Source organism: Hemiscyllium ocellatum, chromosome 33 (genome assembly GCF_020745735.1).
Source record: "Hemiscyllium ocellatum isolate sHemOce1 chromosome 33, sHemOce1.pat.X.cur, whole genome shotgun sequence".
NCBI classification, from domain to species: Eukaryota; Metazoa; Chordata; class Chondrichthyes; order Orectolobiformes; family Hemiscylliidae; genus Hemiscyllium; species Hemiscyllium ocellatum.
The window spans coordinates 27723484-27738664 of record NC_083433.1 but is presented as its reverse complement, the minus strand read 5'-3'; the positions used below and the strand labels follow the sequence as shown (position 1 = coordinate 27738664).

Sequence of the window (15181 nt, the reverse complement as noted above, 5' to 3'; positions counted from 1 at the left end):
TGTATAGTACTGCATTTTTCAGACCTTTGCCCACTGACTTAATCTATGTATAATCCCTTTGTCGGCTCCTGATGTCCTCTTTACAACTCACTTTCCTACTTATCTTTGCGCCTTCAGCAAATTTCAGTGCTGTACCTTTGGTCCCTTCACCTTGCACTCTTGAGAGGGAGGAAGCTGATTCAATAGCTACTTTCCATGAGAAATTGAATGTTTACTTCAATGGAAGATGTTTGCAGCAGTGGGCAACTAACTTGCTAAAGAACTGCACACAAAGGGTACAGTGGTCTCTGCTATGCTTCCATGGTCACAGTGTTTACCATCAGTTGAGTCAAAGAGTTGATATAAAACTCAATAAAACACTGCTAGGACAGGGGCAGCATGGGGTTAGATACAGAGTAAAGCAACCTCTACTCTTTTAAACTGACATCAAAGCTCGCTGCACACTGCACCCATCAAACACTTCCAGCATAGGGACAGCATGGAATTAGATACGAAGTAAATCTAACTGTACTGCTTCCCCATCCAATACTCCCATGACCAATCCAGCCTGGGTATAGATACAGAGTAAAACTACTCCTACACTGTCCCCATCAAACATTTCCAGTACAGAGACCACACGGGTTTAAGATATGGAGTAAAGCTCCAAAAACACTGTCCACAGCAAACACTCAGCGCAGGTACAGGGCAGTTACATGGAGAGTAAAACTCTCTCAACACTGTCCCTATCAAAGACTCTCAGGAGCAGCTCAGCACAGGATTATTTATAGAGTCTGCTTACATCAAATGAAAGTAAAGCTCCTTCAACACACACCCCCAACAAACACCCCTAGGACAGGTACAACACTGGGTTAGATACAGCGCTTCCCGTCAAACATTCCCAGGGTAGGTATGGCATGAAGTTAGAGACTGAATCAAGCTCTCTTTGATTCAATATGCCAAAGTGTAGTGCTAGCTGGGATAGGTGCCAGGGTATACCCACTGTGCATTTTCCTCACCTGACTGTTCCTTACTGAATTGACATTAGGTTTGTATAAAAGACCTTGTTCACGTTGGTCTCTGATCCTGAGGTATGAATGGCTACGTAATCTGAGACATGTTTCTTCTTCACAGGCATTTGACGTGGTGGAACGCAGTTTCTTTGAATCAATTGATGATTCTCTGGCAGAAAAGGCCAACTTGCTGTCTCAACTTCCCGAGGTAAATCTAACTGTAGCTTGAATTGATGAATCCATCTCTATAATGTTTATACATGGGTTTGTAGGGTCACATAAGTCTATTCACACGAACTTGCAGCATACAGTATGTTATCATCTGATCTTAGGATTGTTCCAATACCCTAAGGCTCTGGCTGAGAATCAAATTGCTCTTCCTTGCATATTTATAGCAATTGGACCGCGGATCACCTCTTTCAATCCCTCTACTGTTCCTGATTTTCCCCATTATACAGTGTCGGGCACACATTCCTTTCAGCTAAACATTGGGACAACCAAATCCAATGCCTTTGCTCCCTGATCACCAATTCAATCTCACTGTTTGAGGCTGAACCAGATTCCTTTAGTTCTGATCTCTTACCCATCCACAATGTTAATCGCTCCATCATTGACAGCTGTGCCTTCAATCTGAAACAGCCTTAAGCTCTTGAGTTTTCATCGTCAACCATCTGCTTCCCTGTCCTGGCTAGGGGAAGAACTTATTATGCCAGAAGCCCCAAGAAAATCAGTATTGAATTAGTGACAGGAGCTCACTAAAATTAATACAAGCTATTTAACAGCAAGGAGGGAAATAATAACAATATATCTGCCTTGAGGTCAGTGTTGAGTGGGGTCCTGCTAGGCTCTGTTCTTGGGCCTCTGCTCTTTATAGTTTTTATAAATGACTTGGGTGAGGAGGTTGAGGGGTAGATTAGTAAATTTGCAGATGACACAAAGGTTGGAGATGTCATCAGTAGTATAGAAGGCTACTCCAGGCTGCAGCGCGACATAGACAGGATGCAGAGCTGGGCTGAGAAATGGCAGATGGAGTTCAACCTGGATAAATGCGAAGTGATGCATTTTGGAAGGCCGAACTCAAATGCTGAAAGAGATTAAAGAGAGGATTCTTGGCAGTGTGGAAGAACAGAAGGATCTGGGTGTGCAAGTACATAGATCCCTCAAAGTTGCCACCCAAGTGAATAGGGTTGTTAAGAAAGCATATGGTGTTTTGGCTTTCATTAACAGGGGGATCAAATTTAAGAGCCGCGAGGGTTTGCTACAGCTCTACAAGCCCCTGGTGAGATCACACTTGGAATATTTGTATCCAGTTCTGGCCGCCCGACTATAGGAAAGATACAAAGGCTTTGGAGAGGGTGCAAAGAAGGTTTACCAGGATGCTGCCTGGACTGGGGGGACTTGCCTTATGAAGAAAGATTGAATAAGCTCGGACTTTTCTCTCTGGAATGAAGGAGGAAGAGAGGAGACCTGATCGAGGTGTACAAAATATTGAGAGGAATGGATAGAGTCAATAGCCAGAGACTTTTCCCCAGGGCAGGATTGACTGGTGTGAGGAGTCATAATTTGAAGATATTAGGAGGAAGGTATAAAGGAGACGTCAGAGGGAGGTTCTTTACACAGAGAGTTGTAAATGCATGGAATGTGTTGCCAGCGGTGGTGGTAGAAGCAGAGTCATTGGGGACATTTAAGCAACTGCTGGACATGCACGTGGATAGCAGTGAGTTGAGGGATGCGTAAGTAAAGTGACTATATTTTACATTAGGATTAAACCTCGGCACCACATCATGGATCAAAGGGCCTGTTCTGTGTTGTACTTTTCTGTGTTCTATATCGTGAGATCCTGGGACCAAATGATTCTTTCAAACAGTGAAAAGTAGTGAGAGAGATTATTGAATACTCTTAACTATAATCTGAATTGGGAACTGTTCCTTTTGATTGGGAATTTGCACATCCTCTTCATTTAAGAAAGGTGACAGGTAGAAAATACTGACTTATAGACCAGTTAGCTAGACATCTGTTCACAGACAATGACTGAATTTGGTTGTGTAAGGCCTAATGGACCCAGGAGCAATTTGCACAGCTGTCATAGAGCAACACATTACTGGGTATAAATAGAACAGTGCAGACAGAGCTCAATACTGCTCTCTGGAGCAAGGTTGCAACACTTCTCAAATGTTGGGGTTCTGTTCGCTGAGCTGGGAGTTTTTGTTGCAAACGTTTCGTCCCCTTTCTAGGTGACATCTTCAGTGCTTGGGAGCCTCCTGTGAAGCGCTTCTGTGCTGATTCCTCCGGCATTTATAGTGGTTTGAATCTGCCGCTTCCGGTTGTCAGTTGAAGTCCGCTGCAGTGGCCGGTATATAGGGTCTAGGTTGATGTGTCTGTTGATAGAATCTGTGGATGAGTGCCATGCCTCTAGGAATTCCCTGACTGTTCTCTGTTTGGCTTGCCCTATAATAGTGGTGTTGGCCCAATCGAATTCATGTTGTTTGTCATCTGAGTGTATGGCTACTAGGGATAGCTGGTCACTCAGGAACAATGGATTGACAGAAGAGACACAACAAACAGTGAGACAAAGTATCGTACCTATGATAACAAGGAAAAGACAAACACACAACCTCAACACCAAGGAGAAAGAAGCACTAAAATCACTAAGAAACGATAAGACTATAATCATACTACTAGCAGACAAAGGCAGAATGACTGTGATACTGGACAAATCAGATTACATTCAAAAAGCTGAAGAACTACTTGCAGACGCCAACACCGACCAAAAGAGGGAGTTTGACCCCACTCCACAGCTCACCAATAGGATAAACAACACACTGAGGAATCTACAAAAAAAGGGCAGATAACCAGGTCTGACCTACAAAGAATGAAACTGGAAAGCAACAACACCCCCAGATTGTATTGACTACCTAAAGTACACAAACCAGACATCCCACTCAGACCCATAGTATCACTACCAGGAACACCATCACACAAACTGGCTAAACGACCAGCTATCCCTAGTAGCCATACACTCAGATGACAAACAACACGAACCTGGAACCTGCAAGATTGTGGGGGCAGAGCCCCAGAGTCAGAGTTCCCCAGCAGGGGTTGCTATGCTGGAGATACCAACTCCAAAATTTCAGCTTGTGACCCCACCCCTCTCTGAAAGAGAGAACTATGAGAGCACAATAGAAGTACTTACCTAATGTATAAAAGTCTCTGACTTATAGTTACCAATGACTACCATATATAAGTGTATTTAGTATTAATGTGTAATAAATAGCATTACTTTGAAGTTTAAGCCTGAAGACAGCATAAAAGTAAAAGAAATGTCTTACAAAAAAGGCCAAAAACCGCACAGATCCTGCTGAGTGGGAAAGATACAAATACGTGCAAACGGCTAGAAAGCAACTTATAAGAGTTACGAGAAAGGATCATGAAAGGAAACTTTCCAGGGATATCAAAATCAATGAGTAGAAATTAAGCAGATGCTTAGCAGCAATGTTGGCCCACTAAAGACTGAAAGTGGGGATATTGTCAACAACCACGGGGAAATGGCAGACATGTTGAATAATTACTTTGCCTCAGTACTTAGTCAAAATGAAGGAGTGATATAATTCCATCACTAAGTCACCCTTTATTTACTCATGGAGAGTACTGGACACTAATACAGCTTTAAGTGAAGAGGAGCTCTGACACTCCTGTTTATATCTGTCAGCCAGGGCTCCCTGATTGGATCATATTAACAGCGCCAATCAGGAAACTCCTATTCAATGAGGTCCACCTGGCTGATGTCATTACAATCACTACAGATAGCTTGCCAAAAGTCCTGAGAAAGTTCATAGTGGATTAAGGTAAGATTAATGTAAATAAAACATTAGTAATGAGAAAATTAAGGGAATTAGTCACAAACCCCTTGCACCTGATGGTTTCCATTTAAGGCTGTTAAAGGAAGTATGGGAGTACATTGTGGATAGCCTAACTATAATCTTTCAGAGTACTTTAGATATAGTAGCTTCCCTCTGGATTGGAAAATTGCATGTGCCACTCCACTTTTTAAGAAAGGTGAATGAGGAAAACCAGAGAATTAGACCAGCTAACCAAAAATCTGTGGTAGGCAAATTGTTGGAGTCGATAATTAAGTATAGCGTAAATGATCACCTTGACCATTATCAGTTAATCATGGAGAGCCAGCACAGATTCATGACAAGTAGGTCTCTCCTGACCAAACTCCTCAAATGTTTTGAATAGATGATTAAGGTAGTGGATGGAGCGTGTCTGTCAGTGTTGTTTGCTTGGCCTTCCTGAAGGCACTTGATAAAATCCCATATAAGAGACTGTTAACGAAGGTGAGACCCATGGAGTGCAGGGCAAATTACTGATCTGGCTGGGAAATTGGTGGCGTAGCAGGAGACCGGAATTAGGATAATAGGTAAGTACTCAAATTGGCAAGATGTGACCAGTGGGGCCCTGTAAGGATCTGTGATAGGGCTTCCCTTATTCATATTCATTATTAATGACCTGCATAATGGCAGTCAAAGTCCTTTTCCAAATTTGCTGGGGGCACAAAATTAGGCAGCATTGTAGACAGTGCAGATGGTAGCATAACATGACAAAAGAATATTGATAGATTAGGTTATGGATGGAGTAAGCAAATGTGAGGTTATCCACTTTGAACAGAAAAGAAAAGAACATGGTACTTCCTAGACAGTATAAAGTTAAATACAGTGGATTTCCAAAGAGACTTGGGGTTCAGATGCAGAGACCTTGAAAATACCATGAACAAGTGCAGAAAATAACCAGGAAGTTATTAATGGAATTCTGGCTTTTACATCTAGAGGACTGCCGTATAAAGATGCAGAAGTACAAAACCCTGGTTCAGCCCCGTTTGGAGTACTGAGAGCAGATCAAGGCACACATCGGAAGGATATATTTGCCTTGGAGCGAGTGCAGCTTAAGTTTACAAAAATGATACCTGAACTTGGGTTAAGCTTTGAGAAGAGATTATACAAATTAAGCCTGTTTTCTTGTATTTAGGAGGTTATTTGAAGTGTTCAGATATTAATAGGATTCTGGAGCTAGGGCCAGACTGTTCAGGAGAGATGTTAGGAAGCACTTCTATGCACAACGGGTGGTTGAAGTTTGGAACTCTCTTGTACAGTTGATCTGTTGTTAGTATCAAATCTGAGAGATTTTCCTTATGAAGCAAAGGTAGTAAGGGGTATAGGACAAAAGCAGTTATATGGAATTGGGCCACAGGTCAGTCATGATTGCTTAAAATGGCAGAACAGGCTCAAGTGTCAGTTTTAAAGTTCAAACACTTTTTCTTTCTCTGCTCTCTTCCCCCCCCCCCCCTTCTGTTTTTAATTGTAACTTAAACTGTTTAATCTCTGCTGCCCTTTCTTTATCTCTCACCTCCAGCTCGAGCTGCTTCATTTGCAATTGAATTCTTGCCATCTCTATAGATTCTGATGGCGTTTCCAGCAAGTTTAAATACTGAGCTACTGCTGTAATTGTCGCTCCTTTCCTCACAGAAAGAGGCAGTTCCAATTCCTGCTTCTCTGCTAATTCCTGCAGCTTAGTCTTATTCACTTTTTGCAAAACTCCAAAGTAACTGCATCCACATCCAGAAAACCTTTTGGTGACTGAAAGAGTCATTGCTATCCCAGGCTTTGTCTACCCAACTAAACCAACACCCAAAATAAAGACACTCTCACCTGCCACTCGCTGTTTAAAATCCCGTAAAGAGCCCCCAGTCTGTGATGGTCTCGGCCAGACCACTCCAAACATACTTAAGCAGGGCAGCCCCAGACCATAACTTGGCAATTTCTTTTCTGTAAGTGAACAGTGAAAATTACCCGGAGTCAGTTAGCTAGGTTGACGACTAGATTTTAAAACGGACAAAAAAAATTGTATTCCCAACATTACACAATGAGACACAGAACGGAATAAAGAAGCCCTACAGAACTCGGCCTATCCAACTAGACTTAATTATGCTGTTCTGAATATACACAACCGTCCCAATAAGCAAACTCCCTTTTAAAAACCAGTATAAATGCAACACATGCTTACAGGTTGAAGTTGAAGGGCAGAAAAGAGAGTTTACACCCAGTTCCCTGTTGAAGTTCCCAGTTCAAGACTGAACTAAAACCAGCTCAGCTCAGCTAGAGAGCTGACCATGCCCCTCTCTTTATCCAGGTCACTTCTAAAGCATGACCACTTTGGCCAGATGTCTCATCTGTTTACATAGAAACAAAAGGCCTCTCAAAGTCCTTTTCATCTCTGTACCAAGACAGACTAATGGGAGCCCGGCCTGGTTTATTGCTCCTCTGCAAACAATCAAGGACAGAGTCTCCTTGAGCCAAGGAATAACTTTTAGAAAAAAGGGGGCTAGCTTTGTCACAGGAGAAAATGCCTCCTAAAAGGTTTTTGTCTCAAAATTAAGCCCATAGACTTGAAGGCAAAAAATGTGAACAATTTGGGAAATTGAATAGCAGGAGACAGAAGAGGGAATGGACAGCTCCTCAAATTGGCAGGATCCTACACATGCTTACCCAAAAGGATTCCTGAGAGCCCTGACCGATTCAACAAACTTATGAATAATTTAGGTAATGGAATCATAAGCCACATATCCAAGTTTGATTCGATTCATCTTCATATCATCTTCAATGTAAATAGAAGCATAAACTTAAAACGTTGACAAAGTAAATGGGCAAAATGTATGTCACTGCAGGCAAATGTGAGGTTATCCAGGATAGATTAGATTAGATTAGATTACTTAGTGTGGAAATCGGCCCTTCAGCCCAACAAGTCCATACCAACCCACCGAAGCGCAACCCACCCATTCCCCTACATTTACCCCTTTACCTAACACTAGGGGCAATTTAGCATGGCCAATTGCACATCTTTGGACTGTGGAAGGAAATCAGAGCACTCGGAGGAAACCCACGCAGACACGGGGAGAATGTGCAAACTCCACACAGTCAGTCGCCTGAGGTGGGAATTGAACCCGGGTCTCTGGTGCTGTGAGGCAACAGTGCTAACCACTGTGCCACCGTGCCGCCCACAATCACAGCACTTTGTAAATTGTGAAAAGCTCAAAATGAGAGGGGTCCAAAAAGAGGATTAGAGATAGTGGCTCAGTAATCCAGAGGCTCAGGCTAACTCACTCGTGATGGAATTTCAGTGCAATTCATGAATGAAATCTGGTATTGGAAGCCAGTCTCTGTCATAATGTCCATGAAAATAGAATCCATTATCGTAATAACCCAGCCGGTTCACTCGGGTCCTTCAGGGGAGGAGATTTGCTGTCATTACCTGGACTGGCCAGTCTCAAAGCAATATGGTCAACTCTTCACTTTCCTTTGAAATATCCCAGCAAGCCACCCAGTTCAGGTGGAATTAGAGATGCCCAACATACTGGTCTTGCCAGCAATGCCCGTGAAAGAGTCCAGGGGAAAAAACCACTCTCAAACACGCACATAAATACCAAAATAAAAATGGAATGCTACCTTTTAAATCTATGGGATTAGAACACAAGGAGAATAAAAGTCACAGTCTAACTGTACAAAGCTCTGGATAAACCACTGCAGAGATTAGTGAAATCAGTTTTGGGCACCATGCTTTAGGAAGTCGATATTAGGGTTGAAAGAGAGTGCAGCATAGATTTAATAGTGATTCCTAAACACCAAAGAATTAATGAGTTAATAAAGGTATCTTGCATGCAGTTAGGGGTGATTTGATCTCCATTTTCAAGTTATTAAAGAGAGAGGTTTTGTTTCTGTTTGAGTTCTGCTGGTTGGGAGTCAAGGATTAGACTCAGAAGCCATAAATTGTAGCTAACTCTTTCAGAGTTGAAAGTATAAAATCTCTACACAAAGAGTGGTGAAAGTTTAAAGCCCTCTCCAGCAGTGAGATTGGCATGCTGGGGGTCAATTTAAAATTTACACAGGAGCAAGGTTATGTATTTAATAGACCAACCTCTTCATGAGTATATTTTCCTAAACTTTGCAGAACACCTTGAATTCTCTGGTTTTAATGAATACTTTAAAGGTTCCAGGTGCAGGAGACTTTGCATTGGAATCCTCAACTTCCTGGGCAGTTCCCTTTGGAGTTTGCTCCATTGGGGATCTGCTTCACTCTCTCACATGTTCATGTGTGCCCGCAAGGGCAGAAGATAAGGTTAGCCTGGACTGTTTAAAAACCTTGCCAAATCTGAAGGTAAAGGCCTGAATGAGGTTTTGAGCTGTTGATGAGCTGAGGAAGACTAGCAATATTGTGGAAGGAAGCAGTCTGGATGAATGCATGGCCGTGTGGTTTAAAGTCTTTGTGGTGCTAAAACAAGGCCAGTCAGCTCCATTCCTTCACACTGTCCCTGCAAGTTTATCTTCTTTGTGTCTGTCCAATTTCCTTTTGAAATCATTGACCATCTCTGCTTCCACTGTCTTCGTGGACAGTAAGCTCCAGCTCAGTGGCAGTCATTAGATTTGGAAGGTCCTCCTCACCTTTCCCCATAACTTCAAATCTGTGCAGCCATGTCCTTGTACCATCAGCTGGTGAACAGTTTCTCTTTGTCTATCTGATCCAATCTTGAATACTTTGATCAAATCTCTCTCAACTTTTGTGTTCCAAGAACAACTGCTGCTTTTCCAGCCCAACCTTTAACCAAGATTCCCTCATCCCTGAAATCATTCTGGTCAATCTCCTCTGCACCCTCTGAGGTTCTTCACATCTGGTTTAAGAACATTTGGGTGTGAATATTGTGCTCCACCTAGGGCCTAACCGCAAGGTCTTTAAGGCATTACCTTCCTGCTTTTATACTCAGACCTCTAATAGATTAGATTAGATTCCTTACAGTGTGGAAACAGGCCCTTTGGCCCAACAAGTCCACACTGACCCTCCAAAGAGTAACCCACCCAGACCCATTTCCCTCTGACTAATGCCTAAGGCCCTATATTCCTTATTAACTCTTCTCTCAACATGTCTTCCCACCGTCAAGGATTGATGCACAATCATATCCAGGTGCCTACACTGCTGCATATTCCTTAAAACTATGCATTTAAGACTATATCACCTCTCTGTGCTAAAATGCATCACTTCATACATGTGTATTACATTCCACTTGCTACATGTCTGCCTGTTCTGTTGCCCTGTCTTGTGCAGTTACAAGCTGTGATTCTCCTCACTTTATCCTATTCTCCAGTCTGAAAATGCTACACGCCCACTACTCTCTGATGAGCTGCCAGAGGAAGTGGTGGAGGCTGGTACAATTGCAACATTTAAAAGGCATTTGGATGGGTATATGAATAGGAAGGGTTTGGAGGGATATGGGCCAGGTGCTGGTCGGTGGGACTAGATTGGGTTGGGATATCTGGTCAGCATGGACGGGTTGGACCAAAGGGTCAGTTTCCATGCTGTACATCTCTATGACTCTATGATTTCCTGTTTATTTTTTATCCAAGCTGACTCTGCACCCCCCCCCCCCCAATGCTCCAGTTTGATTAACTAACTTTAAATGTTGTACCTCATCAAGTGCTGTCATCAAATTCACATAAACAATAACCATTACTGCTTGGCCAACCAGACTTTGTTTATTTCACTCATCAGATGCACGAGTGTTCGACTTTGATGGAAGCAACAGTTGATACTGAATGAGAAAAGGATGCTGATTGTTTGGCCAATTGATTCTGATTGAGGCTAAGCAATCAGCATCTTTTTCTCATGAGTATTAATTGTTCCCCTTGAAATATGGTAATCTTGCATAGTATCCTGATGAATGTCAGACAGAACACTTCAACAACCTCCCTCCCTATCCCCGTCTCCCCTTTCCTTATCCCAGTCTCTCCCTCTCACTCCCACTCCTCCCCTCCTTGTGCACTTCTCCTTCTCCTCACTCCTTTTGTACTATTTGATTTTTAACTGGTGTCTTATTTCTTGCTCCTCAGGGTGTTCCTCACTCCCAGCTTCCACAGCAGTATCAGAAACTCCTGGAGAAACTCAATAAAGTTGAACAGGAGATTGCAGGAGGAACAACTGCCATTGTCGCCCTCATTCTCAACAATAAACTCTACATCGCCAATATAGGTATGGCTCTGCTCTCCATCCTGCAGCAGTGCTGCAGGGTCCTACCTCCTTAACGAGTACCTGCTTAGACTTTTCAGCATTTAAGTTCCTCCTCACATTCATTTAAACACTGTGTGCCCCCTGACATCACAGCACAAGACAGTGAGAGCTCTGCCCTCCTTCAGGCAGGGTCCTTGAGACTGTAGCCAGGGCAGGGAGTCTCTGTGTTTGGTATGTGTCTCCTGTGCCATTGCGTTGCTCAGCTCATGACTGGGATCCAATGCTGAGGAGTGTGACAGTCTTGCTTCATATCCTGTGTGGCTTCAGATTGTGGCAACATACGAGGAACTGTTGACTCTACAGTTTCTCTTGTGCATTCCTTACTGGTGTCGGCTAGCCTGCTACTGCCTCCTCCTCTTCCAGTCGTCCTCTCCCTAAAGCCCCTGCTGGGATGAGCTCCTCCCTGCCTCACCCTCTGTTCTCTGTTACTTTGGCAGGCACCAACCGAGCATTGCTGTGTAAATCCACTGCAGATGGACAACTCCAGGTGACTCAAGTTAGCGTTGATCACACGACAGACAATGAGGATGAGCTATTCCGGTTGTCACAGCTCGGTGAGTGACCACTCTTCCTCACAGGAAATCCAATGAACAATCTGCCCACGGAGATGGATCTGAATGTTTCCTTATACACCTGCTGCTTGCCATTTGTTACATTTTGAGGAGGCAAGAATTCTCTTCATGATTATCCAGTTGATATTAGCCTCTGCTCTCTCTTCCACCCACTGCCACTTCCCCCCCCGCCCTGTTTCCCCCTGCCCCCTCACACCCTGCTGTACCCTCTCCCTCTCCCTCCATGTCACTGGTGCTTGTTCACAGCTTGTTTTAGTTTTAAAATTCAAAGGTTTTCTTTTTGTGGGTGGCACGGTGGCACAGTGGTTAGCACTGCTGCCTCACAGCACCAGAGACCCGGGTTCAATTCCTGCCTCAGGCGACTGACTGTGTGGAGTTTGCACGTTCTCCCCGTGTCTGCGTAGGTTTCCTCCGGGTGCACCGGTTTCCTCCCACAGTCCAAAAATGTGCAATTCAGGTGAATTGGCCATGGGAAATTGCCCGTAGTGTTAGGTAAAGGGGTAAATGTAGGGGTATGGGTGGGTTGCGCTTCGGTGGGTCGGTGTGGACTTGTTGCGCCGAAGGGCCTGTTTCCACACTGTAAGTAATCTAATCTAAGTAATCTAATCTAATCTTGTCATTTAAGCACAATTCTAATTTCTGTCCAGATCTTAGATCACGATCTTAGTCTCACCTGGTCTTAGTATTATTTTTTAAATGTAACTTTGAGTTTGAGAGAAATCTGTAAATTAAGAATTCGACTGCTATGAATTTTGTTCCCTCTCGCCTGCTGGCTGTCTGCTTTATGGATACTGTGCTCCTTTGCTTCTCCCAGGCATCGGGTGTCTGTGCTGTACTATCTTACTTGGCTGTACTGTTGCCAGTCCCTTGCCAATTTGTCGCTAATATGAGTAATTCTTTGTCACTCTGTGTAATACTAATCGTTTACACCAAGATACACATCATATGGGGCGGAGCGCTCCGGTGCGGCGCACGGGGCGGAGCGCTCCGGTGCGGCGCACGGGGCGGAGCGCTCCGGTGCGGCGCACGGCTTCTCCTCTGAGTTTGAATCACATAATTCTCTCACTCCGCCAATTTCATAAAAACATTATAAACATACCCTATCCCATTTTCCAGAGTTTTGACTCTTGTTTGTTTTTGGTATATATTTCTTTCATGGATTAATGCATAAATGATGTTTTAATGATATTAATAATCTCAGTAACCTTGAATGAACATATTCCACTAATGTATTTTCTGTACTAAGTATGCTGCATATCACCTCAAATTGGAACTTCAGCAAATCTAATGGAGGACAGCATTCCTGTGTTGCAGCATTATTTTTTGCCACATTTCATTATAATAAGGTGTTAATTATTTTTTCACTGAGGGAAACAACGAGTTGTTAGTGTAATAGCCATAGAGTCATACAGCACGGAAACAGACTGTTCGGTCTAAATCGTCCATGTCAGCCAAGTTTACCAAACTAAATCAGTCTCGTCATAGGTTAGATTATAGGTTCAATTCATCATTCCGACAATAATTGAGAATGTGACGGGTTGGCGAATCATAGAATCCCTACGGTGCAGAAAGTGGCCATTCAATCCACTGTGTCTGCATCAACCCTCTGAAGACCATCCCAACCAGACCTGGCTGTCACTGAGCAGGTTATTGCTGAGCAGATGCTACTTGACTGCACTATTGATGACACCTTCCATCACTTTACTGCTGATGGAGCAGTTTTTTTTATGTACAATACACACTTGGGCAACTTTCCACATTGTTGGGTAGCTGCCAGTGTTATAACTGTACTGGAACAGCTTGGCTAAGTGGGGTGGCAAGTTCTGGAGCACAAGTCTTAGGTACTATTTCTGGAATGTTGTCAGGGCCCATAGGTTTTGCAGTATCCAGTGTCTCCAACCATTTCTTGATATCACATGGAGTGAATCAAATTGGCTGAACACTGGTATGGACCATCCACTCAGCACTTCTGTCTGAAAATTCCTGCAAAAGCTTCAGCTTTATCTTTTGCATTGATGTGTTGGACTTTTCCATCATTGAGGATGGGAATATTTGTGGAGCCACCCCCTTCAGTGAGATGTTAAATCGCCCCACTACCCTTCACACCTGAAATCTGGCAGGCCTGCAGAGCTTTGATCTGGGATTGTTTAGCAATCAGTTGCTGCTGATGCTGTCTGACATGCAAGGATTCACCAGACTGGCACCTCCTTTTTAGGTGCTGCCTGGTACTGCCCTTGGCATGCCCTCCTGCACTCTCCCTTGAACCAGGGTCGATCCCCAGGCTTGATGGTAATGGTTGAATGGGGGATATGGCAGGCCATGATTTTACAGATTGTGCTGGACTACGATTCTGGTCTGTTGACGGCCCACATCGCCTCATGGATGCCCAGTCTTGACTAGTTAGATCTGTTTGAAGTCTGTCCCATTTAGTAGTAAAAAGTGAGGTCTGCAGATGCTGGAGATCACAGCTGAAAATGTGTTGCTGGTTAAAGCGCAGCAGGTCAGGCAGCATCCAAGGAACAGGAAATTCGACGTTTCGGGCCAGAGCCCTTCATCAGGAATGAGGAGTGTGCGCCAAGCAGGCTAAGATAAAAGGTAGGGAGGAGGGACTTGGGGGAGGGGCGATGGAGATGTGATAGGTGGAAGGAGGTCAAGGTGAGGGTAATAGGCTGGAGTGGGGTGGGGGCGGAGAGGTCAGGAAGAAGATTGCAGGTTAGGAGGGTGGTGCTGAGTTGAGGGAACCGACTGAGACAAGGTTGGGGGAGGGGAAATGAGGAAACTGGAGAAATCTGAGTTCATTCCTTGTGGTTGGAGGGTTCCCAGGCGGAAGATGAGGCGCTCCTCCTCCAGCCGTCGTGTTGTTATGTTCTGCCGATGGATGAGTCCAAGGACCTGCATGTCCTCGGTGGAGACGGGCCGCTTACTTGCGGAACACTTCAGAGAACACCTCTGGGACGCCCGGACCAACCAACCCAACCACCCCGTGGCTCAACACTTTAGCTCTCCCTCCCACTCCACCGAGGACATGCAGGTCCTTGGACTCCTCCATAGCCAGAACATAACAACACGACGGTTGGAGGAAGAGCGCCTCATCTTCCGCCTGGGAACCCCCCAACCACAAGGGATGAACTCAGATTTCTCCAGTTTCCTCATTTCCCCTCCCCCCACCTTGTCTCAGTCGGTTCCCTCAACTCAGCACCGCCCTCCTAACCTGCAATCTTCTTCCTGACCTCTCCGCCCCCACCCCACTCCGGCCTATCACCCTCACCTTGACCTCCTTCCACCTATCACATCTCCATCACCCCTCCCCCAAGTTCCTCCTCCTTACCTTTTATCTTAGCCTGCTTGGCACACTCTCCTCATTCCTGATGAAGGGCTCTGGCTCGAAATGTCGAATTTCCTGTTCCTTGGATGCTGCCTAATCTGCTGTGCTTTAACCAGCAACACATTTTCAGTCTGTCCCATTTAGCATAGTGCCACACAACACAATTGAGGTTATTCTCAATG

At 44.4% G+C, this 15181-nt stretch overlaps 2 protein-coding genes across 2 annotated transcripts in view; both read left to right on the top strand.

Moving 5' to 3' along the window:
* The window catches only part of LOC132831131 (beta-1,4-mannosyl-glycoprotein 4-beta-N-acetylglucosaminyltransferase-like), a 195265-nt gene that overhangs the window by 54931 nt on the left and 125153 nt on the right, over positions 1-15181 (top strand). The window lies entirely within an intron of this gene.
* tab1 (TGF-beta activated kinase 1/MAP3K7 binding protein 1) overlaps positions 1-15181 on the top strand; it is a 51294-nt gene that overhangs the window by 20902 nt on the left and 15211 nt on the right. Inside the window, exons 4-6 of the mRNA XM_060849142.1 lie at positions 1111-1197; positions 10925-11063; positions 11540-11656. Of these exons, the coding sequence (XP_060705125.1) occupies positions 1111-1197; positions 10925-11063; positions 11540-11656 (343 nt within the window). The remainder of the gene's footprint in view (positions 1-1110; positions 1198-10924; positions 11064-11539; positions 11657-15181) is intronic.